The sequence below is a fragment of the Pleurodeles waltl genome, chromosome 6 (genome assembly GCF_031143425.1).
Source record: "Pleurodeles waltl isolate 20211129_DDA chromosome 6, aPleWal1.hap1.20221129, whole genome shotgun sequence".
Classification (NCBI taxonomy): Eukaryota; Metazoa; Chordata; class Amphibia; order Caudata; family Salamandridae; genus Pleurodeles; species Pleurodeles waltl.
The window spans coordinates 1608074034-1608099596 of NC_090445.1; the positions used below are offsets into that span (position 1 = coordinate 1608074034).

At 43.8% G+C, this 25563-nt stretch overlaps 1 protein-coding gene across 12 annotated transcripts in view; it reads left to right on the top strand.

Annotated features, from left to right (window-relative positions):
* Window positions 1-25563, top strand: part of EHMT1 (euchromatic histone lysine methyltransferase 1) — an 800236-nt gene that overhangs the window by 86774 nt on the left and 687899 nt on the right. Inside the window, exons 1-2 of one of the 12 annotated variants that reach the window (XM_069241489.1) lie at window positions 3923-4016; window positions 5109-5276. The exons of 6 other annotated variants lie outside the window; for them this stretch is intronic. Coding sequence is in view for 2 of the 6 variants with exons in the window: in XM_069241477.1 (XP_069097578.1) it covers window positions 22140-22251 (112 nt within the window). In the remaining 4 variants the exon portion in view is untranslated. Of the gene's footprint in view, window positions 1-3913; window positions 5277-22112; window positions 22252-25563 lie in introns of those variants that run through there. 5 more of the 12 variants (XM_069241490.1, XM_069241480.1, XM_069241481.1 and 2 more) reach the window with 5 other exon arrangements.

Genomic DNA, 25563 nt, shown 5'->3' on the forward strand with positions numbered 1-25563 from the left:
ATTGTCTTCAATCTGTGGGCTACTTGTCGGACGTAACTGAAGTAAACAGTTCTTCAACTGGTGAAGAACTTTATGGGGCTAGGGTTTGAAAGACTCTGAGCGCGCAGGATTCAAGAGATCAGTGGGTGGTTAGGGAAAAGTGAGGGGGGGATGATGAGAGCTGTTCAATGTATTTTTCAGCTGGCCGTGGTTACAATTTTGAAAAGTTGGAATATGTCATAATATGTGGTTTTAAATTGGAACAGTGTGCTACAGGATCAGAGTCCCTGTCATCCTCCGGTTCTGTTATATTTTGACTTTTTTTTTTTTCCATAAAAAAATAAAACCATTTGTCACATAGTCCTTGAAAAAGTGGTGGGTCTTTTTCTAAAAAGATGTATCAGTTTATAATGGCTTCATTCATGTGCTGCTTTTAATATTGTTTGTTGCAGCTTAGATTTGGTCCTTGTATGAGAGCAAACATTTTTGGTCTAGTATGCCATCTGTGTAGTTTTGCATACCAAGTGTGTTCTACCCGGGGGACCATAAGACCTTAAACTAAAAAACTCACAGGAGAACTATTTATTTAGTTTTTTTGATTCGGAGTCCTTCAAAAATGTTGTTTCCACAGGAGCTTGGGCTTCAATAATTTGATAAATAAACGAAAATTAGGTTGTTTACGCTTTCACTTATTTTTTGAAGAGGGATTTTTGAAGTTTGCTCGCCTTTGTGGTTTTTATGCGCTTCAGAGAGTACAACAGTTGAGGCACATTTTCATTCCCGAAATTCTATCTTAACTGGAGGAGATATTACTTGAAAAGGCTATATGAGATCATTGAATATAAAAGGAAATTGCTAAGAGATCTGACCAAGGAACTTGAATTGGGTGTGTGGTGGAGGCAATGCCTGTCAGAGACTCAGGTGAGATCAAAGTAGGATTCAGCAAGTGGCCTTCTGGATGGGGATGAGCATGGTTTGTAACATGCAGATTGAGAAAGGCTAGGCCGTCCATCAGACATATGATCAGAGGTGGATCTGGAAAATAGAATCATATAGTTAGGTCTCCTGAGAAATGAAAGGGGTGTGACAGAGAGACACAGCAGTGCTGTATGGTTGGTGGGGGTGGCAGGCGTCAATGTAAATTAAGGTGGATAGTTTTATGGAATGCTAAACCCAGCGATGTTGTAGTCTGCAGCTGTAGGCCATCAGCTTTCGTGTTTCTATGATAGGTATATTTTATGTTCAGAATGGAGAAAGAAAAAGAGGGGAAGTGCTGCTTTCCAGGAGGTTCATTGACACTGATGCCAAGCCTGTGAGTGCCTGCCTGTGCAGGTGTCTGAAAGCAGGGTGAAGCCTTTGGAATTAAAAACAAGAGATCCAGGATAGTAGCTTTGAGTTGGTCCTTATAAAGAAGAACGTTATTAATCTATAGGTGAAGTGCTGTTGCAGATCAAGACTGATACTGATGTGGACACATTTCTGTGTTCTATGCCGTTGTTTCCAGCCTTGCCCCAGACCTCTTGACAAATAGCAATTGGCTTTCTAGTCTTTCAAAGACTTTGCCTCCCTTTGCCCGGGTTTCCAGCAGTGTCTCTTCTTCTTTTCTTCCAGTCTTGCTGTCTAAGAAGATACACAAGTAAAAAACAAGTTACTTGTCGCCCTTGGGTGGGAAACATCTTAGTGATTTCCCTGAGCCAATACATTTCCAACCATATCACTTGTGCCAAATCACTTCTTGCCATTGGGTTTACAACTTATTTGCCCTCACTTGATTTCAGAACAACTCATCAAAGAAATTGTGAGGCTTCCACTTTTACAAAGTCATAGAGCCCATATAATCATTCATAAGTGGGAGGACACATTTAATGATTCTGTGCACTTCTAGCTTATATGGCCTGAACAAGGTTTCACCTTCAGAAGTTTTGTATGCTAAATTTGGCCCCAGTGTCAGCACCATCCAAACCAATTACTAGTTGCCCTGTTGACCTGCAAGAATCATGGTTGCATTCTCCTTTCTGGTAGGCATGCAAACTGGTCTCCATGTACAGCATGGTAAAACAGCATGGTGAACGTATACAGAAGACTACTTTTGCCTAAATGCAACCCTATGTCATTTTACCAAACTTCTGACTCTGGCACTGGGCTTTGTGTCTACAGATGGTCCACTGCCACCTGTATGTGGTCAGCTGACTGGTATGAGTGTTCTCTAAAGTACACACTGCAGGTAACTTGACCAGTCTATTCAGAAAGCGTTGCAATCAGGGGGTATCTACTGAATAGTCCAAAAACTTCTCACTTCATCCAATAGCATCATATTAGTTGGGTTTTTCTGATAAATGTAGGGCTAAGATTAAGTTACTTTTATGGTGACTGTTACTCCTAGAATATAGGTAGGGTCGCTACTGTTCTGAACACTCTTAGTGTACACGGTCATTGGCCAAAACTTCTACTCCTACAAGCTGCATTTTAGAAATGGTATGCATTGTCATCTGCATGGGGGAAGTGAGTGTCACTGTGTCAACCTCATGACGCATGCATGATACGGACAAAGGAGTGGTCTGAATGGAACAACTCTTTGATTGGACTTCTGATGCAGTCAAGAAGCCCTACGTACTAGGAGTTACTGAGTCACCATTAAAGATTGCAGAGACCATTCACTTTTCAAAATCCTAGCTTCTTTCCAAAGCTGGGTTAAAAAGTTGATAGAGCACATAGGTTCAGCTATGCCTCAAGAGGAACAAATCGAGAAGAGAATATGCTAGTGCCTTTAAACAGTAGAAAAAACGTAAGTTACCACAATGTCTCTCTGAGCTGCCTAGGTGTGTTGAAGCTGGAAATAATGTTGGAAGGCTATTTTACCAGGGATGTTGATTATTTACCTGGAATAAACTTTTCTACTTAAGAAAGGAAAGTTCGTACAACAAATGGTGACTAACTTATTGTAAAGATCAGAGACCCCCCCCCCCCACCCCCCCTTCACAATAGTTAATTTCCAAAAATGGTTACAATTGTTGCTACAGAATGCTAAAGAAAAGATAAGGTAGCTCCAGGTCCTCAAACAGTCACCATGATTTGGAGTGAAGGTCACTTATTTCTCCAACCTTCTTGATACAGAGCGCATATGTTGATTCTATGGATATTTAGTTTTTTTAAAGTGAAGAACTGTCAATTTCTGGCATTTTTTAATAGCTTCTGCCCTGCAATAACATACATTCTTCAGTATTTCCGTCCGCCTGTAATTACTTTTATCACTATCTGTATCGTAGATGAAATCTATATTAGGACAGTAACACTTGGGTTTCAAATGAAAGCTCAGAGATGAGGAGCATTATTGTAAATTAATAATCTCAATATTTGGTGGTATTTAGAATGTAAGTGGCGGCTGGTGGTGGTGGAAAGGAACCCTCGTGTTTTAGTTATGTCTTGCTGTCATAGAAATCTGTAATACAAGTAAGTATTATCAGCAAGTCTCCACAGTAGTGTTTCCTAGTTATGTAACTCCCCTCACATAAATGACATCTTTTGCTGTTAGCACCGATTTATGATTGCTAAAGTATCTTGAAAGCGTTGCAATTTGATAAGCTGAGAAGAAGTAACAATGCTAAATCCTGATTTGAAATCAGATGTTCTTGCCCAGTTGTTAAACTGAGTTATTTTTTTCCCATGGAAGCGAACCTAGTAAATGGTCAGAATTCGTAAAAACCTCCTTATTTCATCGTGCCAAGTGTAGAATCTTGTTCATAAATATTTCAGAGCTGACATACTTTAAGAAAATAATCTCTATTCAGCCCTTCTGCCATTCCAAGGGTTGCCTCTTCAGTGGTTTGCCTTCCTGTCACCTCCTTCTCGGATTACCAGAGAGGGCAGTGCAGCTCATGAGCTGCTTCGTGCTGGAGGAGGGAGAGAAGCTGTTCCACTGAGCATGCTCCTCAGCTGCCACTGTGGGCTGGGACTCATAAACACACCAGTGCTGTAGGCCTTAGAAACCCGTGGTGAAAATCTCAAGGGCTGCACGGCTGAACAGGCCTCTGAATGAGGTAGGAACCTGGATGCATGTTGCTGAAGGACTTCTGCTGCGGATTCTTCACTGCTTCTAGGGCCTGGGAGGGTTTGTTGGGTTGAAATGTGAGCCTGAATTGAAGAGGCCCAGCGCACACACACCGCACCAGCTTCCAGTGGCTTCACTCTCTCTTCCTGTAGCTGGCTTGGCTGGTGTACATTGAGCCTTTGTACTTTTGTCTCAGCTGCAGCATGATTTTTTATGAGGTCATCTCTTTGCTGATTCCTTTTTAAGTACGTGTGCGCTTTGAGTCTTTAATGTTAGCACAGATTATTCAATTGAATTGTGTTTTTCGTGTATAACCTTTTTTCTGCTTGTGTAGTTTCCTAGTGTTATGCATTAACTGCTTTGAATTGCATCAGATGTGATCAAATCTGCTTCTTCTGATCTCAACAAGGGCAAAACGTGAGGTTTACATTGTTAGGTATTCATGGGTTTTGAAGTACATTATCCATAAATATCAGGGACCAGTTGTTGCAACGTATTTTGTCTATTAAGCCGAGTTGGCCGATCCTAAAAGGATATAATTGCCTTTTAGTGAGCTGTTTTTTGGTCTCCATTTTGAAGGCATTTGGGAGTGATAACGTCTGTTTATCCGAACACATGGTACTAAGCATCATTTTTAGCATTTGGTACACTAATTTACGTTAATCCGGGCTCTCATTGCAGCTGCCCATGCTTTGTGTTTTGTGCATAAACATAAAATGTAGCAAAAGTTCCTGATATGTTTGGACATCAGGTGCTATTCCTTTCACTCCCATTCGTAGGACAACAGTATTTTGGTAGACTTGTGGAACCCTATACCTTCTCCCCCTGACTTCCAGTGTAAAATAAAATTGACTAGCTGCCTAAGTATTTTCATCTTTGTCCTTTTGAACTTTTTTGTTTCGTTTATATTTGCCTATTTGGACAGAATGCCATCAGCTCTTTACTAGCTTCATGCTGAGTTCCGAGGTTTAATATCTGTTTTTTTAGGGGGACTGTCTTTCTTTTGAATTTACCTGAATGAGATTTCATTAGCTCTTTTGTGTCTCGTATTGCGGATGCGCCACTGCTCGCCTCCTGACAGCCAAATGCAGTCTCATAAGTGGGTTTGCCTACTGGAAGAATAACACTTCATAACTCAGATTTCCTAGTTCGATGAGCAGATGACCTCCTCCTCCTCCTCCACGGCCTTGAGGTGACAAAAGGTTCAAAGATCCTTTGTGATTTGGATGGGAAAAATGCTTTCGACTTGGTAAGTTAGTCATTTTAATTTATTCTTTCAGAAGTCTTGAATTCTCTTTTTATACCAGAGTTTAATGTAAACAGTCTGCTGCCGTCCTATATTTTGAGAAGAATGCAGTGTTTAAAAGGTTTCCTCTTCACTAGTATCCACAGGAATAACACATTTTGTTGGATAACTATATATTCCTCAAACATTTGATGGTAAGAGCGTATTTGATGTCATATCTTATGTAAAACTTATTTTTTGTATGGTGTCAACTACAGTTTAAAAAGTATACCAGAGCTAGTCAGCAGATTAATTCCTATTGCAGTCGTCCAGTGTGGAGCAGTTTTAGATCTTGCTCTACTACATCACCTTAAGTGTTTTGACCTTACCATTGCATTTAATGTATCATGTTGCTTGTGAATAGCTTCTAGGTGCTTGAATTATGACTGCAAACCAGAACATTTCAGACTAGGGTACTTTATCAGTAGTTAAATGATAGTTATTTTAAGTTCCATGAAACAAAGAATCACACTCTTAAACTGCCTTGCATGTTCCCTCTACATCTTTGACCAGTTAATGGTGCACTAGCAGTGTAATTTTCAGTTTTTTCTGTGATAAGATTGCTCTGCATTTCTTAAACCCATTTAATCCGGACTGAAGTAATACGCTTTTCTCAATAGTGAAATTATTTTTATCATGCACCAGAAATATTGTAAAGCAACTATAAATGAAAAGTAGCTGTCTTAGCATTAGTTCTTGAAAGCCTATAGATTGATTCCAGAAGAGCTGTTACCATATAATGAATGGCTGCTCACTCCATTCTATAAGAGGGGGATTTTATGCCCTGGAAAGGGGAAAGTTCTGTCATATAACCTTATTTTCCATAGGTAAACTAACAGTCCCGGCTGCATCCAGCCGACATGGCACAAAGGAGGCTGCAGCAAAACCATAGGGATATGGAGTTCCAACCCCAAACACATGAAGAAACTGTCTTAAAGAATGGCTAAGCCTTGCTTCCTCAGCCTATCAGTTCTTTTTGACTTGCCCCTTTTCCCCTTACAGTATACTGCAAATTATCAGTCAGTCTTGATGGCTTCTAACAGTTTTACCGCAGAGTTGAAACTAGCTGTTATTGGTGGCTTACCCAATATCCTCAGCTAGACCATTTTGATGATTATCATATTTGTCGCTTCTTTGTGCCTCATTCGGCTAATGTTGAGTTTCCAGCCAATCCTGCGCAACCGAGTTGAAAAAGACAAGCAATGTCAGATGGCTCAACCTGTACACCTAAGCTGTAAATTCACAAGTACAAGCAGCTCCAGTCACCCATTTCTGTGATTGTTTTCCTAAAGCCAAAATAAGTATATCCATGCAATCATTCATTCAAGTAGTAGTGCCTGGTTAGTCTGACATTCCAGAGTTATTATCCTTACTAGGACACTAGGAGCTATGCTCCTCTTCTTTATTAGTAGTTGGCAGTGACGAGAATGTCCCTGATCGGTGTTCACCTGCGTTTTGCTGGTTCTACTGACAGGGCATTATCATACTGTTTGTGGCGGCCTAGATTAACCATACATTTCCTCTTTCTAGTCTGTCAGTACTGTGCAGGCGTCTCACTATAAATGTTTGACTTGAAGTCTTAGTGTGAAATTTTAGTTTCAAATGGATGTTTCCTGTGAGAGCTTGTATCTGTTGGTAATATTATGGGAGAAGAGTGTTGGTTTGCTAGTGTGGTATGTCATGCATGTCCTGTTATCGCCACATAAAAGGCCAACTTAGATAATTTGTCACATTTTCTCAGAGGGCTCAGAGAGCTTCAAATGAATTGGGGATTTCTGTAAACTGCATCTTCCAGGGGATTTCGCCTATGCTGTTTTTTGGTTGCCCCCTATAGCCAAGTCAAGTTTATTAGCAGAGTTAATTAAAACCAATGGCAACTTTAAGATCAAATCACATAATCCTGGCAATTTTAAAAAGACAAAACATTCTTCATAATTTCAGCATAAAAATACACAAAATGGAAAAAACTATCCCATCCTGATAATATTTAAGACAAAAGCGTTTGCATAAAATATGAACGATAAAAGCTAAGTCTTGAAACCATGCAATCACAAATAACCTAATAAAAGAAACAGTGCAACAATATACAATCAATCAATCAATCATTACATTTATAAAGCGCACTACGTACCCGTCAGGGTTTCGAGGCGCTGGGGGTGGGGGGGTGGGTGAGCTGTTAGCAGTCGAAAAGCCAGGTCTTGAGGAGTCTCCTGAAGGTGAGGAGGTCCTGGGTCTGGCGTAGTGAGGTGGGGAGAGAGTTCCAGGTCTTGGCGGCGAGGAAGGAGAAGGATCTGCCGGAGGTCTTGCGCTGGATCCTGGGGACGATGGCGAGATTGGCAGAGCGGAGTTGACGAGTGGGGGCGTAAAAGTTGAGTCTGGAGTTGAGGTAGGTAGGTCCGGTGTTGTGTAGAGCCTTGTGAGCGTGGGTGAGGAGTTTAAAGGTGATCCTCTTGTCCACGGGGAGCCAGTGGAGGTCCTTCAGGTGAGGGGAGATGTGACATCGGCGGGGTATGTCGAGGATCAGGCGGGCGGATGCATTTTGGATACGCTGGAGTCGTTGATGTCTTTTGTTGGGATGCCTGTGTAGAGTGCGTTGCCGTAGTCAAGTCTGCTACTGACGAGGGCTTGGGTCACCGTCTTTCTGGTTCCTGTTGGGATCCACTTGAAAATTCTGCGGAGCATTCGAAGGGTGTTGAAGCAGGAAGAGGAGACGGCGCTGACCTGTTTGGACATGGTGAGGGCGGAGTCCAGGATGAAGCCGAGGTTTCTTGCATGGCTGGCTGGGGTGGGTGGGGGGCCGAAGTCGGTGGGCCACCAGGAGTCGTTCCAGGCCGAAGGGGTGCGCCCGAGGATGAGGACTTCCGTCTTGTCGGAGTTGAGCTTCAGGCGGCTGTCGTTCATCCACTCGGCGATGGCTTTTAGTCCCTCGTGGAGGTTGGTTTTGGCGGTGAGTGGGTCTTTGGTCAGGGAGAGGACGAGCTGGGTGTCGTCGGCGTAGGAGATGATGCTGAGGTGATGTTGGCGGGCCAGTTTAGCGAGGGGGGCCATGTAGACGTTGAACAACGTAGGGCTGAGGGAGGAGCCTTGGGGGATGCCGCAGATGAGGTTGGTGGCTTTGGAGCGGAAAGGGGAGAGTCGTACTCTCTGGGTTCTGTCGGAGAGGAAGGATGAGATCCAGTTGAGGGCTTTATCTTGGATGCCGGCTTCATGGAGGCGGGTCAGTAGGGTGCGGTGGCAGACTGTGTCAAAAGCGGCAGATAGGTCGAGGAGGATGAGGGCCGAGGTTTCGCCGTTGTCCATTTGAGTTCTGATGTCATCTGTGGCGGCAAGGAGTGCAGTCTCGGTGCTGTGGTTTCGTCTGAAACCGGATTGAGAGGGGTCTAGGATGGAGTTGTTTTCGAGGAAGAGGGCGAGCTGTGTGTTGACGATCTTCTTGATGACTTTTGCTGGAAAAGGGAGGAGAGAGATCGGTCGGAAGTTTTTGAGGTCGTTGGGGTCAGCCTTGGGTTTCTTGAGAAGGGGTTGGATTTCTGCGTGTTTCCAGCTGTCTGGGAAGGTGGCGGAGTCGAAGGAGAGGTTGATGATCTTGCGGAGTTTGGGGGCGATGATGGCGTTGGCTTTGTTGAACACGTGATGTGGGCATGGGTCCGTGGGGGAGCCTGAGTGGATGGTGTTCATGGTTGTCATTGTTTCGGTGTCGTCCACGTGGGTCCAGGCGGTGAGGCGGCAGGCGTCTGTGGAGATGTCAGGGGTGGGGTCTGGCGGCGGAGTGGTGTTGAAGCTGTTGTGGATGGTTGTGATTTTCTGGTGGAAGAAGGTGGAGAGGTCGTCGCAGAGTTTCTGGGAGGGCGGGATGTCGTTGGAGTTGGCGTTGGGGTTTGAGAGTTCCTTTACGATGTCGAAGAGTTCTTTGCAGTCGTGGGCGTTGTTGTTGATGCGTTCAGTGAAGTGGGTGCGCTTGGCGACTCAGATCCGTTGGTGGTGTTCACGGTTGGCGTCTTTGAGGGAGGCGAGGTTGTCAATAAGCATCATCAAAGCAATCCATACAGAGACAACGGAGTGTTTCAACTGCAAACATTTTAAACCCAAGATGTCTTACAAGGTTCACTACAAAGAACAGTAGACCCATTGAGCTCAGAATGAGTTTGAACTTGCCTCCGCCCACATTTTTTTAAATTTTTTTTTTATATCTGTTAAAAATTCCTATTAACATAAACATGCAGAACAATTCTTGACTTTGACCTGACCTACTCTATTATTTTAGACTTTTCCTTAAAAATCGGCAGTATAAACTTAGTTACCCTACAGGCCAGAGGAATTGAAGTGCCAGTTAGGCAACTAATGACTGCTTGCCCACACGAGTGAATATTCAAAATCCTAAAAATGTTTCAAGTAAATTTTCCTTTGTACTTCCGGCACAGCACACACACAGAAAACATATAGAAATCACTCTTATTTATACCCACAAAGACTGCGAAATTGAGACTGCTGCTGATATTTCCAAGAAGGGGCAATTTCTTTAGTCTCCATCATACCAAAACAAAATAGCATGAATTGATGTTTCAGAACTTGAGAAAAGGACATTCATAGATATTCCTGGGCCCATAGAGTTTTATATGATGATAATACAGACCAGGCATGCCGTCTTGTAGCAAACATGTTTTTGTCTGTTAAAAAGGACAAAGACTGAGTAGCAACGTTTGCTGTGCGATTAAACTCCACTTTCCCCAAGTTCATGGTTCATGCTTTTTGCATACCTAATTCCTTGATTGCATCATTTAAGTAATTAACCCATGAGCCGTTCACATTGCTATACTGTTCTTAGATTTCCAACCAACAAAGGTTGCTGAGAGAGCAGACCTCTGTGGCTCGAAGTGTCCAGCAAAGTTTAATGCAGGCACACTTTCTCTGGAATGCATGGTTTTTCAACCCAAATTCTAAACGTACCTGTGCTGGTGAAACTGGGTTTAGAATCTGAAACACTATTTTATAAGCCTTCGTTTGAATTTGGTTGAAGGAGACTTTGCTTGCCCCTCATAATTTCAGCCCGTGACTGTTGGCATTAGACCACGCCGACATTACAGAAAGCAAGTAGTTAAGTGAAGGACAACTCTGTTTTTGTTTTAGTAACTTGAACCCATAAGAAAGAGAATAGGCTTTTGCTTGAACTGTAGCAAGCTGTGGTTTAAAAGTCCAATGATGATCCACTATGAATCCCAAATATTTGTATGAAGGGACAACCTCCACCCAATTTTCTTTAATAAACCATTATTGCCCCCTATATCTTAACTCTCCTGATTGTTTTTTTTATGGCAGCAACAGTGTCTTAGTTTTTGAAAATTGAATTTCCAAATGGTTACATTTGTTACTGCAGTTGTACTCTATAGACTCTTATACTTGCTGCTTTTCCTTTTTTAATAAAAAAAACATATAATTGCACCTACCCCAATCCTGGGTCAACCCTCTTGACTGATTTCAAATTCAGGACTAAATTCTGCTCCCTGTGATACCAGTAACTTTCACATGGATCAAAATTAATGTGTTGTGTAATAATTCTCACATCCTCACAGATTTCCCCTTATAGAGTCTATCGTGTCAGACCTTAATGAAATTTATCATGGATAAGGTCCAGAAAAAAGAAAAAACCTGCTTAATTTGCAGTGTTAACTATTGATTCTCCGAATTATACTAGATTTCCAAGTTGAAACCTCTGAACAGGAGGTATTTACTGGGCCTGGTTGATGCATCGTGCAGGTTAGTGGTATATACTTGGTGTGGTAAGTACCCCACCTTATTTCACACAACTTATCAGTGCCATAGACTCTTAATTGCCTCATGACCCTTACAGCTACATTCCTTGTGGTTTGTGGAATTTGAGTCTTCCCTTTGGATTTACCTGTATTTCTGCTACATGAAGCCTGTACACTCCTGTTGGAAATGGTTTTTTTTGCAGGGTTATCCCCAAACTTTTTGCCTTCTTCTTCCTATTTTTTCAGGTCTGTTTTTGCTGGTTTATTGTCTCTGCGCACTTTACCACTGCTAATTAGTTCCAAAGTGCAACTACTCCCTATAGAAATTGTACTGTTGATTGAGATATCCACGATTGGCATATATGATTTATTGGTAAGTCCCTAGTAAAGTGCACTAGAGGTGCCCAGGGCCTGTAAATCAAATGCTACTAGGTGGCCTGCAGCACTGGTTGTGCCACCCACATAAGTAGCTCTGTAATCATGTCTCAGACCTGCCACTGCAGTGTCTGTGTGTGCAGTTTTGACTGTAACTTCGACTTGGCAAGTGTACCCACTTGCCAGGCCTAAACCTCCCCTTTTCTTACATGTAAGGCACCCCTAAGGTAGGCCCTAGGTAGCCCCAAGGGCAGGGTGCAGTGTATGGTTAAGGTAGGAAATATAGTAATGTGTTTTATATGTCCTGACAGTGAAATATTGCTAAATTCGTTTTTCACTGTTGCAAGGCCTGTCCCTCTCATAGGTTAACATGGGGGCTACCTTTAAATCTGATTAAAGTGTAGATTCCCTTTGGGAGCGGGTGGACATGTGGAGTTTGGGGGTCTCTGAGCTCACAATTTAAAAATACATCTTTTAGCGAAGTTGGTTTTTAGATTGTTAGTTTGAAAATGCCCCTTTTAGAAAGTAGGCATTTTCTTGCTTAATCCATTCTGTGACTCTGCTGGTTCGTGGATTCCCTGTCTTGGTCAGTTTGGCAGTTGGGCTGTTCACACCTCTCCTCTAGACAGTGACACAAAGGGGGCTGGGGTGTAGCCTGCATATCTTGATTAGCCATCTGTGCTGGAGGCGAGGAGTGGTCACTCACACCTGAAAGGACTGTGCCTGCCCTCACACAATGTCGTCTCTGACCCCCTGGTCAGTGTCTGGGGTCTTGCCTGGACAAGGAAGGATCTTGCAAACACTTGACACTTTGCTTTGAAGTTTGCACACTTCAAAGGCAGAACTGGGTATAAGAAGCAGACCCAAAACCCCAGACTTTTAGAATCTTTCTGGAACCAAGAGGAACCTCTGCCCAGGAGAAGAGCTGAAAGAGGAGTATAGTCCCTTTGCTATGTTGCTTTGCTGGACTGGCCTGCAGTTGCTGCTTCTGCCTGAAAAGAGTGCAGAGGGTGAACTTTGCTGTGTGTCCTGCTTGAGAAAATTCTCCAAGGGCTGGGAGTAGACCTTGCCTCCTGTTAGAAGTCTCAGGGGCACCAAAGACTTCAGTTTCCCTGACCTGCAGCACTGGGAACTGTGTGTTTTGTGCTGTTCAATAGGAGAAATCACGTCGACGCCGCTGGCCTGCACTGTGACCTGCCGATGCCACACGGAGTGGCATTGCCCCTCTTCGCACCGTGACCCTGGTCTCCCCGATGCCGTCATCGGACGACTTCACTGAGCCGCTGCTCGCACCGCGACCTGTGGGCCCTGGACTCTGGCATCGCCTGCTCACACCCCAGCCTGGGCATCCCCAACGCCGCCGCTCCTGCTGACACCGGCGCCGCTGCCTGCACCGTGGCCTGTGGACACCGCTGATGAGGTACACAAAGCACCATCCCGTTCCCGTGCCGCAGCCCCGGTCCACTGACACCAGCACCATCGACTCCGGTGTCGTCACCAGGCAATCCTGCCTTTAACGTGGCCTGTGGACACCGCTCGTGAGGGTCACGAAGCACCGTCCCGCACCGCTGGCTTGGGCCTACCGACGACAGCGCTTCAGCAACGACAACGCTGCTGCCTGCAACGTGACCCGTGGACACTGCACGTCGCACCGCACCGCCCGCTTCACACTGCAGCCCTGGTCTTACCGACAACGCTGGAAGCAGTCACCGAGCCGCTGCCTGCAAGTGACCTGTGGGCACTGCACGTCGCATCTTCCCAACGCGCACTGCAGCCCCGACGCCATCCACGCCGGTGCACCTGACTTCAGCCTGGAGTTCGATCTGCAACACGTGTGACCTCAAGGACCCGACGACTCCTGCACCGACTCCGGTCCCGACACCGACGTCAGTGACGCCACCCTCCGTAGCTCACCGCGAGGATCACAACGCCCTACAAATCCAAGGTACTGTTTGCGGGTCTTCCCGACACCGTAGCTGGCCCACAACACCGCGGGCGGCCTTACTGTTGGTTTTGTTGATCACAACGCCGTGATAGCCCCAGGTGGAGCTATCGACTTCAAGGAACTGTAGTTTTGAGTAAATCTTGCATAATTCATATTTTTCTTACTGTATGTTGGATTCTTATCGTGTTTGGTCTTGTTTTATATGGATACATATTGGCTATTTTTCTAAAACTGGTGTGGTGTCCTTTTGTAGTGTTTTCACTTATTACTGTGTGTTATGTGCAAATGCTTTACACATTGCTTCTGAGATAAGCCTGACTGCTCGTGCCAAGCTACCAAGGGGGTGAGCAGGGATTATCTGAGCGGGTATCTCCCTTATCCTGACTAGAGTGAGGGTCCCTACTTGGACAGGGTGCAAACCAACTGCCATCTAGAGACCCCATTTCTAACAACTCTTAAATTTCCCTTTTGTTTTTTATAGCTTTGCACCTGCATCACTACTAGGGAGACACTGTGGACTGCTAATTATAATGTGACTCATGGCACTAAGTAGTTGATTGTTTTTGGAAGCTGCTTTTTCCCAGGGATTAAATCTGTGCCGTTCCAGGTGTGCCCCAAAGACTCCTGAGTAGATAGTTACACAAGCAAGCACCCAGTCGCTTCGAGCCTGCATCTTTCTTTAGGTTTTCACTTGGATCTCTTCTAAGTAGATGTACAGAATCCTAAGTACTCTGTGAAACAGTGGTCTGGAAACTAAGTCCCTCATTGGCTGTGATGCGCACTCAGAACATGCACTAACAGAACAAGGTACCTTCAACATCTAGTAACTTGAAGAAGTGGCATGCCAGTGAAAGGCTCTGGACAGTTTCATCATGCATGCATGAAGCCTTTCCTCACCAAGCTAGCTGCTGTGTCCACAACCTATCCTATTTATTTGTCCCTGATATGAGGCCGCCCACCACCCTTGCATACTATTAGCATGCCTTGCTCCTTGCCCCATCCTTTCGAGTAATTTCCATTTTCAACTACCGATAGCATTCTGTCACATTATATCCATGGCATCTGTAATCCCTAAAATTTATCTTCCTCCCCTGACCTTCCTTCATCTCTACCACCTTCCTTAACCCCTATCCTTCTATCCTTTTGTTCTTCCTCTCACTTCTGCACCCCTATTACCACCTTCTCATCTCACTCCGCCTGTTCCGTTTTTCATTCTTATGACCTCTCAATTCCAAAACCCTCTATCTCCCTTTCATCCTACCTCCTCCCTTACCAACAAATCTGTCCCTTACTACTACCGCGGCCTTACCTAACCCATCTTCACCTGATCTTCTCCCACGTTCTATCATATTGTCACCCCCCCCGTTATACTCCTGTCTAGCACTTATGAGTTTTTATTAACTTGACTTTTTATTAACTTGTCCTTGTTCCAGTGTCCTTCTGTAGTCTCCTCTAGTCCCAAAGCCCTTCTGCTGTGTCTCCTCCTTCATACTCCTCATGCATCACAGTTGTCACCTCCTGCTGAGGACTTCAGCCAGCATTAGGCCTTTATTTCACTCCACCTTTATCCACTCCACAGCTTTGCCATTCCTTTCCATATTCTCTGTTTCTCCACCCTCCACTCCACACTGTGACTAACTCTTGTTTTGACCTCTGCTCACCTGTCCTTTTTACTACCCTAACCCCCGACAGACCCTTTTCCACTTTCTGGACACTGGCAACACACTTTGCACATCAACCTCGACATCTATCTCGCCACTACTCCTGCTCCTCATTCCCATTATTATTAATCCACCAGGCCCCCTTCCAACTACCACTCCCTGTTGAACTCTCTCCTTATCACTGCCTGCTCATAAACAAGACGTGCTTTAATGATCTGCTTATCAAATAACTGTTGATCTGCTGTGAGGTCATTCCCCCTGAACAAAATACATCCTCTCCTGAAACCGTCTCATAAAGACTGGATGAGACCAAGCACTTGTCCTCAAACGTATCTTACAGAGTACAAGCACTCAAGATTTTGATCCAGCAAATACATCTCCCTTTTGGTGCACAGCTCCCCCTTCTTTGTTTTTCTACTATGTACAGCTCTCCACCAAATAGACCAGTCACAGCTGCCTTGCCGGATGCCAGTTTGAAAATCTCAGTAAATTATAACAATCTGTATACTGTGAGCCATGAACATTTAGTTTGATTGCCCTGACCTTGTTCAAACAAAATCCTCTTTGGTGAACGTAACCATCCTCAACTTACTCCCAGCTTGTTTCTGGTAAGATGCATTTCGCTAATTACATCTTCGGTGAAATATTTGTTTCGAACAATAACTCGAAACCTTCCCCTTGATCCGAAGCCACCAACACCTAATCCCTGTCTTAGTGAACCTTTCCACCAGAACAATTACTAAAGAAGCAGTGGGGCATAAAACTACTTACAGGCAGTAAAATAGCTTCTTTGTACTGTAACACCACCTCACCACATTTCCTGTCAAACAAATAGAAGAGTGATAGAAAGACCTGTCAACACCAACCCCCCCCCCCCCACCCCCCACATGTTTTCCGACTTCATGGAAAGGAATAAACTATACTCTGACCAGAAAACAGGCTTTCACCCAGGTGGGGTGCTGAATCTGCTCTGCCTCACTTTGACCAGCAAACAGGATTCACCCAGGCAGAGGCACTGAATGTGCTCAGATAGCCACCTGGGGTGACCTGAAAATGACAGTGGACAGTAATTGGCTGATTATCATCAGACTACACTATTGAGGCTGGAGGAACTTTGCTTCTGGGGAAGCACCTTAGAGTGGATCTCCAATTTTAATGAATGGTCAAGCATAGATTCCCTGCATCTGTTACATCATCCTCTTTTACCACCGAATCTAGTGTGTCTCAAAAGTTTGATCTGACTCATCTCCCCTGTGCAAGTGCTAACGCACACCCCTACAGGGCCTCTTCAAGTCTCTAGCTTATCTTTCTACAGCCACCCTTCATTTTGCACCAGGAATAATCACAACATGAGAAGTGCATTTCACTACTCCTCATACACAACACCAAAATACTTACCAGGTAGACCAATCATCAACTCTGCATTCTTCCGACCACCCACTCCCTAGAATGCAGCAGGCTACTTATTTGCTAAAGTGCTTCAGTACGTTGGGTGGAGTGTGTAGCGCTGAACACACGCAGTTACATAACTGTACAGTTACATGTTTAATGATGAAAATGATGCGATTGATGTTGAGCATTAGGAATCTGTAGCCCCCAGCAGATTTGTATTTCTCCAAGTGCTTTAGGCCCTATCTCTACAAATTATTCTTTTTTGTACCCGCTTCGTTGTTGCCATTCATGTGTAAAAAAAAAAACTAAAAAAAAACTCCTTGCGGACTTTCAAATGATTGGCTGTGGAATTGAAGGCACAATCTGAATTATATTTTCTCTTAGGGTGGTAAGGTGACAAATACAGGACTTCTTGAAATCAATGTCATGGGCAACTCTACTCATTCAGTTCTAGTAATGCCAGCCAAGAAAAAGTTAAATCTTCCTACGGCTTTATGGACCCTTCAGGTAGTGCACATGTTCGAATTACCATGATAGAGAAACGTGAAATGCTTTACACTACAACGGTTTCTCCATACAGCACAGGAATACTTTTATGACTTGCTGTCTCCTCAACCCCTATGAGTTTTTATTGTTATTTTTTTACTACAATTAATACATTAGAGTTGCAGATGTTTATGCTTAGCAAAGGCAAGGAAATGGCCCATCGTATAGTCTTGAAGTTGAAGAATATCGCCCATTCTAATGGCATCTTCTATGCAGTACTCTTCAGTTCTCATAGGCATTTCATAAAACCATAGCTTGATCATTGTATCTCATGGCTTGTAATGTTCGCTAATTGGGGCAAGAAACGGTTTTAGTGTTGTACTGTGGTGCAGTTTTTTTAATTTATTTTTAAATAAGCATCCTACCTGTTGTACTACAGTTTCCATTGTAAACTTAACAGGATTGTGTAATAATGTGTTTTATACAGCACTAAACATCACACTTCTGCCGTTTCTAAGCGTTGTAAATAATAGATCATACTATTGCCCAACTTGAACTCAATGTATCTCTGGAGTATGGGAGCTTGGGTCTGCCTCGTCAGGATTCAAACTTATGCGTGCAATGTGTCGAAAGTGAATTATGATTTATGTAATGTACTGTACTAAATTGTCCAGTTTAGGTATTTTTGTAAATATTAGTGTAGTTGTGTGATTGTACAATCCCTTTTTTAAATAAATATTTTTTGCTGTTTTGTTAGTAGCAGTAACACAACAAATGACAGCCAATGCAATCAAGTAGGTAATCATAAAGCAGACCATTATAATGCGAATCGAAACCAGTGAGCCCACTCACAAGTGGATTCCTCAGCGGTATCGGAGTGAAGAGATCACCCATTTCCTTCTTCTCCTCAAGCCACCCCCTGGCGAGTGACCATACTAACTGTGCCAGGGACCTCTGAATATATTTCTTGGTGCCAGCCTAAGCTCAGTAAACAGTCTCTTGTGCTTCAGACAGTTGATCCATGCCCCTGAGCCATTTTGCTTTCGTCTGGGCCACCCTTTCCACCTCTTGGCGGTGTCATGCTTGGCTACTAGAAGGTGTGTATGTACGTACACACACACACCTACACATACACACACCTACCCACACACCTACCCACACACACCTACACACACCTACACCTACACACACCTACACCTACACACACCTACACACACACCTACACACACACCTACACACACACCTACACACACCTACACACACACCTACACACACACACCTACACACACACACCTACACACACACACCTACACACACACACCTACACACACACACCTACACACACACACCACACACACTACACACACACACCTACACACACACACACACACACACCTACACACACACACACACCTACACACACACACACCTACACACACACACACCTACACACACACACCTACACACACACACACCTACACACACACACACCTACACGCACCTACCCACACACACCTACCCACACACCTACCCACACACACGCACCTACACACCTACCTACACACACACACCTACCTACACACACACACACCTACCTACACACACACCTACCTACACACACACCTACCTACACACACACACACCTACCTACACACACACACCTACCTACACACACACCTACCTACACACACACACACCTACCTACCTACACACACACACACCTACCTACACACACACCTACCTACACACACACCTACCTACACACACACCTACCTACACACACACCTACCTACACACACACCTACCCACACACACACCTACCTACACACACACACACACACCTACCTACACCTACCTACACCTACCTACACCTACCTACACCTACCTACACCTACCTACACCTACCTACACCTACCTACACCTACCTACACCTACCTACACCTACACACACACACCTACACACACACACCTACACACACACACACCTACACACACACACACCTACACACACACACACCTACACACACACACACCTACACACACACACACCTACACACACACACACCTACACACACACACACCTACACACACACACACCTACACACACACCTACACACACACCTACACACACACCTACACACCTACACACCTACACACACACCTACCTACACACACACACCTACCTACACACACACACCTACACACACACACACACACCTACCTACACACACACACCTACCTACACACACACACCTACCTACCCACACACACCTACCTACCTACCCACACACACACCTACCTACACACACACACCTACACACACACCTACACACACACACCTACACACACACACCTACACACACACACACACCTACACACACACACACCTACACACACACACCTACACACACACACCTACACACACACCTACACACACACCTACACACACACCTACACACACTCACACCTACACACACTCACACCTACACACACACACACACCTACACACACACACACCTACACACACACACCTACACACACACACACACACACACCTACACACCTACACACCTACACACCTACACACACACCTACCTACACACACACACACACCTACCTACACACACACACACACCTACCTACACACACACACCTACCTACACACACACACCTACCTACACACACACACCTACCTACACACACACACCTACCTACACACACACACCTACCTACACACACACCTACCTACACACCTACCTACACCTACCTACACCTACCTACACCTACCTACACCTACCTACACCTACCTACACCTACCTACACCTACACACACACCTACACACACACCTACACACACACCTACACACACACCTACACACACACCTACACACACACCTACACACACACCTACACACACACCTACACACACCTACACACACCTACACACACACACCTACACACACACCTACACACACACCTACACACACCTACACACACCTACACACACACACCTACACACACACACACCTACACACACACCTACACACCTACACACCTACACACCTACACACCTACACACCTACACACACACCTACCTACACACACACACCTACCTACCTACCCACACACACACACACACACACACACACACCTACCCACACACACACCTACCTACACACCTACCTACACACACACACCTACCCACACACCTACCTACACACACACACCTACCCACACACCTACCTACACACACACACCTACCCACACACCTACCTACACACACACACCTACCCACACACCTACCTACACACCTACCTACACACACACACACACACACACACACACACACACACACACACCTACCTACACCTCTTAAAGAGCCAACCTGTGGCCCAATAAGATGTGTTGACCAAGGACCTCCCTGAGACAGTATTGTCTACCAGTGCTGTGATTGTCTGGTATTTCCAGGTAACATGTAAGAGCTACATGTGGGAGAGTTCCATGGGGCACCTGAGGAATGCAGAATTGGGGGCCATCCCCCATCTTCCACAGCCTGACAGGGTGCTAATATGTTCTGTGAAGGAGTTTCAACTGAATAATCCAGAGTCTGGCCACAATTGTCAAGGTTCGAGGGGCCATTCGGCCATCGTCCATTTGTCATCTTCCAGTCTCCCACGTCATCCCCCCCATCTTATTCGTAGTCTATCAAATACCCCAGGTATGTTTAAGATTAACTGTGTACATTCTCGAAAAGCCTCTTCTACCCAAGGATTCATGTCAGTTTAGCCTCTAGAGGATTGACTTAGGGCACCTGTGTTAGCTTTTTATTTTATTTACCCCAAGGGTTATGACAAGTCTGCTAGTTCTGGTAGAACTGGGACTGGAAGAGCTCAAATTTGTTTGAAAGGTGTTCAAAAGAATGAATGTGGGTCGAAGCCCATATGTCCTCCAAATATGACATTCTTATAAGATCCCAGGTCAAGAATCGCCACAGATGTGCCACTTGTGGGCAACCAAGCTTTGAATAAATGAGGAGTGTCATTTTTGTGTTCCTCATTAAAACTGCAGAGTAACCTTAAGTATAGTGGCGCTAATGCATAGACATAACCTGTATAAATAAAAAAATCTGTTATGTTTTTCAAACCATTTCATTGAGCTTTGGTCCCTATAGTTTTGAAGAACTGAGTGCAGCCAATTTACGAAATCTGTACAGAGCTGTATCGTGCCGAGAATGAGCGAGTTGTACAAAGTATGCTGAAGTAATTTAGAATGACTTTGATAACTTATTGCATTAATGAGCTCAAAGGTGTTATTCTGTTTTGAAAATTGGTGTATGACTTGTCTGATATTGTAGAATAACTTAATTATAAAAAGTTGAACATAATAATTACAAATATTTTAATGCTTCTCTCTTCGAAAGGTATTGTAGTTTACTGTTTATTATTATTTGAGCTACACACGATCAGCTGTTAGTATGGCATTGCGCTGGTATTCCGGTCCTGTGGTGACTTTTCCAAAATGGACTAGGGCAAAGGGCAATACCTAAATTGGGTACGAATGTTCTTGTTTGGTATTCATTCAGTTGCATGGCAGATGTAAATGTGTAGCATTTATGCAGTCCCGAGTATAATTTTTTTTTTTTCATTTCATACACAAAAGGAAAGGGGAGAATGCCATCTCGTGTGTGCTGGTGGAACATTTCGGTTAATATCCTACTCTTGTCGCATTTGGTTGCGGACTACAGTTAGAGCAGGTGCTGGAAAAAGCAAAATGAAAAAAGTGTTTTAACGCTTCAATGTGCATGTGTAATAATTGAAGCGTATGCAAAAATGGTGCAACTAATTTGCTTCCAACAAAGCCACGCTTAATGGAGAGAATAGGTACATTTGCTTAACACAGTTGGACACGTTTTCCTTTGCGTAATTCCTTTATACGAGGAAACCCTCTCCAAAGGGCCACGGATCCGGAGGGCCCTTGGTCAAGCCTCATCTCTAGCCTGTGGGTGAAGGAGAACGGCTGCTTTCACTGGTTCTCCATGGTACAGATCGCATTTCATAACTGCCTCAAGGTGCCTTTGTGCCTTCATTCTGGATCTCATTAGTTTGCTTGTGCATGTGATCAGGGTAACCTATGAGCTGGCAGCTGAACAAGTCTCCCTCCCCCACCCACCTCTTGCCTTCTGCTCGGGTGTCTTGAAAGAACATGGCTGAATGATGTGATGGAATCTTCTATCTCGTTCCTTTACGTTGACTGGATGACTCACACAATTGACAAAACACATATGCAGTCATTCATCGGCTTCAAGTCTGCGGCATTCAAGAGTCTTCCAGGTATGGGGAAAAGATTATTCTAGCACTGGGAGGAAAAAGCTTACAAATTGGTTTTTGTTGCCTCGGAAACAAACTGACGTGCCTGAGCTGTATTCATTCTGTAAATTTGCATTTGCTAGACAGGCCTGAAGATTATGCCTACCACACTCAACACTGAAAGCTAGAACGTGCGAGGTTGAGTATTATGGACAAACAGTATTGGGCCCTGGGTTGCAGGCCTGGGTAAAGGTAATTCATTTTTATGTTGTTTTTACTAAACTAGCCAGTTTCGTAAAACTGAAGAAATAGCCTGATCATCTAGGCACTGTTGAACGTGATTGGTAAGCAGAGCTGCAAGTTTCCTTCATTATATGGCACGCATGTTGAAGGCGGCTTTGCGGTCCTTTTCCAGGCAGAGGAAAGAAATAGCAGAACATGTTCTTCTGAACACCAGTTAGAAAAGACTAGGTTACCCATGTCACTTTGTGAATCGATGTTTGTATAAAGTTGGACTGAAACAGTAGTGGTGCGTCTATGACATATATTTACATTTTTTAAGATAAGCACGCTAGATTCTCATTGCCTATAGGCTGATTATGCTTTATTTGAAAAATACAAATTTTCTTTATATTCATGTATTTGAGGAAGTGTCTTATTGCTTCCTTCTTGAAACTTCAAAGTATTAGTCTGCTGCACGAAAAGTTATCAGGCAGGATACTAGTTAAACAATGGAGTGTTCTTCAGTTGATAGTCAAACCCTTTGGAGAGTTAGGATTGACCATGCCAAAGGCTGCGTTAGCTATCTCCTGGATCCCCTACATGTAAATAAGCTCACAGTGCTTAGGAGTCATCTTAATTGTTGTTGTGAAACGCTATAGAAAAGCTGGGACTTTGCATTCTTTCAAGGGTAAAGCCAAGACCTGGCATCCTCTTTCTCCTTTACAAATTTCCTAGTGAATTCTGGATTTGGCAGCAATAATGTGAACCCCCATGACTACCAGTACGCTTGATGGCCAACCCTTTCCAGTTTCTGCCTTCGTCGTCTTAAGAAGTACTGTAGGTGGAGCTCAATTTTCTAAAGGTTAATCACCAGTTTACAGAGTCCTGTTCTTTATATTGGCTTGAGTACATTCACGCAAGATGTTTTCTTTCTGGAAGAATTCAAAGCAAGTGAATTACTAGAAGCTATGTCCAAGGCCCTTTGAATGAAAAGCCCCCTTCTTCCTGCTATTTTCACAATTTCTCCTGTAGCAAGAGTCCCATTGTATAATGCTGCATATTAGTCAATTGTATGCAGTAGCATGGAGAACCAAGACTCCTTTCATGTCTCTAGAACTACTTCGTAATATCAACTTGTTTCGGTATATTGTTTGCTGTTGGAAATGATGCAGTTTTAATGCTATAAATAACAGGTGTTACACCTACCTAACGCAGATACTCAATTTATCCACCTTTTTATGAATAAAGATTGCTTCTGTCCCACTAAGATTACATGCAGGTTACACCCAGATGCCTGCAACCAACACTTTACCTATTGATCTGTATTCTGCGCATTGTTTTTGCCCTGCTGTTAGTATGGATTATAGATGTGTGGCACATAACATAACTGTTGTATTTCTTTGAGCCTTGAAGTTGAGAGAAATAGTATGCCACTCTTGTGACCAAGGTGTGAAGAATTAAAATGTGCATATTTGCTTTCAAAAGAAAAGTTTGTGGGGAAAGAAATACTGCTTTGAAAACCAATCATAATGTCCACTGCATGCTTGCTTGTGGGTTCTTCTCACAACAGACACCCACTGATGTATTTATTTTTCTTGGTAGGTTCGGAGGTTTGCTATTGCATGTCCTGGTATTCCCATTAAATCTCATAGCCGGCTATCTCTAACTACAAGAACATGCAGTTTAGAAAGAGCAGTCATTGTGTATTGTGCTGAACTCCTCCAGGTCTTCTGGCACTACCACTTCTGTTATATCCAGCTCGTCTTGTATCCATAGAATGCAGGTGTTATGTACAGGCACACCCTTCTTCTATTCTACGGTTTGACCTAGAAACAGTCTCCTTGCTTGACAAAGGATGAAATACACAAACGATAGTTGATCTAAGGAGGGACGTTTTCTATGACGGGTTATCTGTTTGGTAACACGTTTTCAGTTTAATTTAGTTCCATTACAGCTGCATTTTCAGGTCCATGGTTCCTTCTCAGTCTCAGCACATCAGTCTAATAGAGTTGGATTGTAGGATAACACTACCCCTCGAGAGTGGTTTATGTCCTCTCTCTTCATTGTTGTTGAACTGTGGTTTGCCTGTAATGTTCCCTACAGTGGTGGGATTAAATATTGTGAAGGGGTTGGATAAGCTGTACCCCATTCGACTATTTTGCCATTAGCCCAATGGTGAACGTATGTCTTGTAAAGGTCATACAAACAACTTTGTTTTACTGTTTTTGTAAAACAGTTCGAGCTGCATTTATTCTAGTGCTTCACAGGAGAAAACCTCCGAGTTCAGTTTGTGTGAGCTACTTAGGTGGCTAATAGTGTTTTCTGATTCCATGGTTTATGGAGTTAATGGGGTTTAATTAAACCAGTAGTTTGTTTCCGAAGAATGGGCAGGATTCCTCTTGCAAAGTTTTGACAAAGTTTATTTCCAAATTGAAACTCCAGTATCTCATTATGTGATTTTCTTGGGCAGCTTTTGCTAACAATCCTCTTACTGTTTATGCTTTGCTTCAGTGGATGACCTGTGTGCTCTTTTTAGCAGAAGTTAAGGCATATGTGAAGATTGTATTTTGTTACAAAGTGACAAGTCCTATTCTGAACAGCAGGTTCGTGCTCTGCAAAGGAAACTGTAGTGATGATTCTGGCTTTGGTGGTCCCTTTGTTAGTTGAAACAATCCAAGATTGAAAGATGTTGACCGTTTGTGGTTTTGTAATAAAAAGGGGGTACTGTTTTCACTCTGAAGCGAAAGCTAGGGATTTTAGTAGGCATTGCAGATGAATAGTGGAATGATTTAAAGCAGCTGGCACCGTACAGTGAAATCAGCCTGTCCTCACTTTTACCTATTTAAAAAAAAAAAAAAGTTAGCAAAACACATTAGTGTCCTAAGTCGAATTTTGAGTGGATGAAGATGGTGGTTCTATTTTCTATGATGCGTCTTTTCCTAGATCTTCACATCACAACCCTCTGGATTTTTATTTATTTATATTCGCTAATGTATTGGTGACTTCTTGAACGCATCCTGCCTGTAAGTTCATTGGATACCTAATCTCTTTTTTAGGTTTAGCGTTCAAAGACTAAAATTTGTCTATTCCATCCTTGGTTGTAGTCTTTAAAAC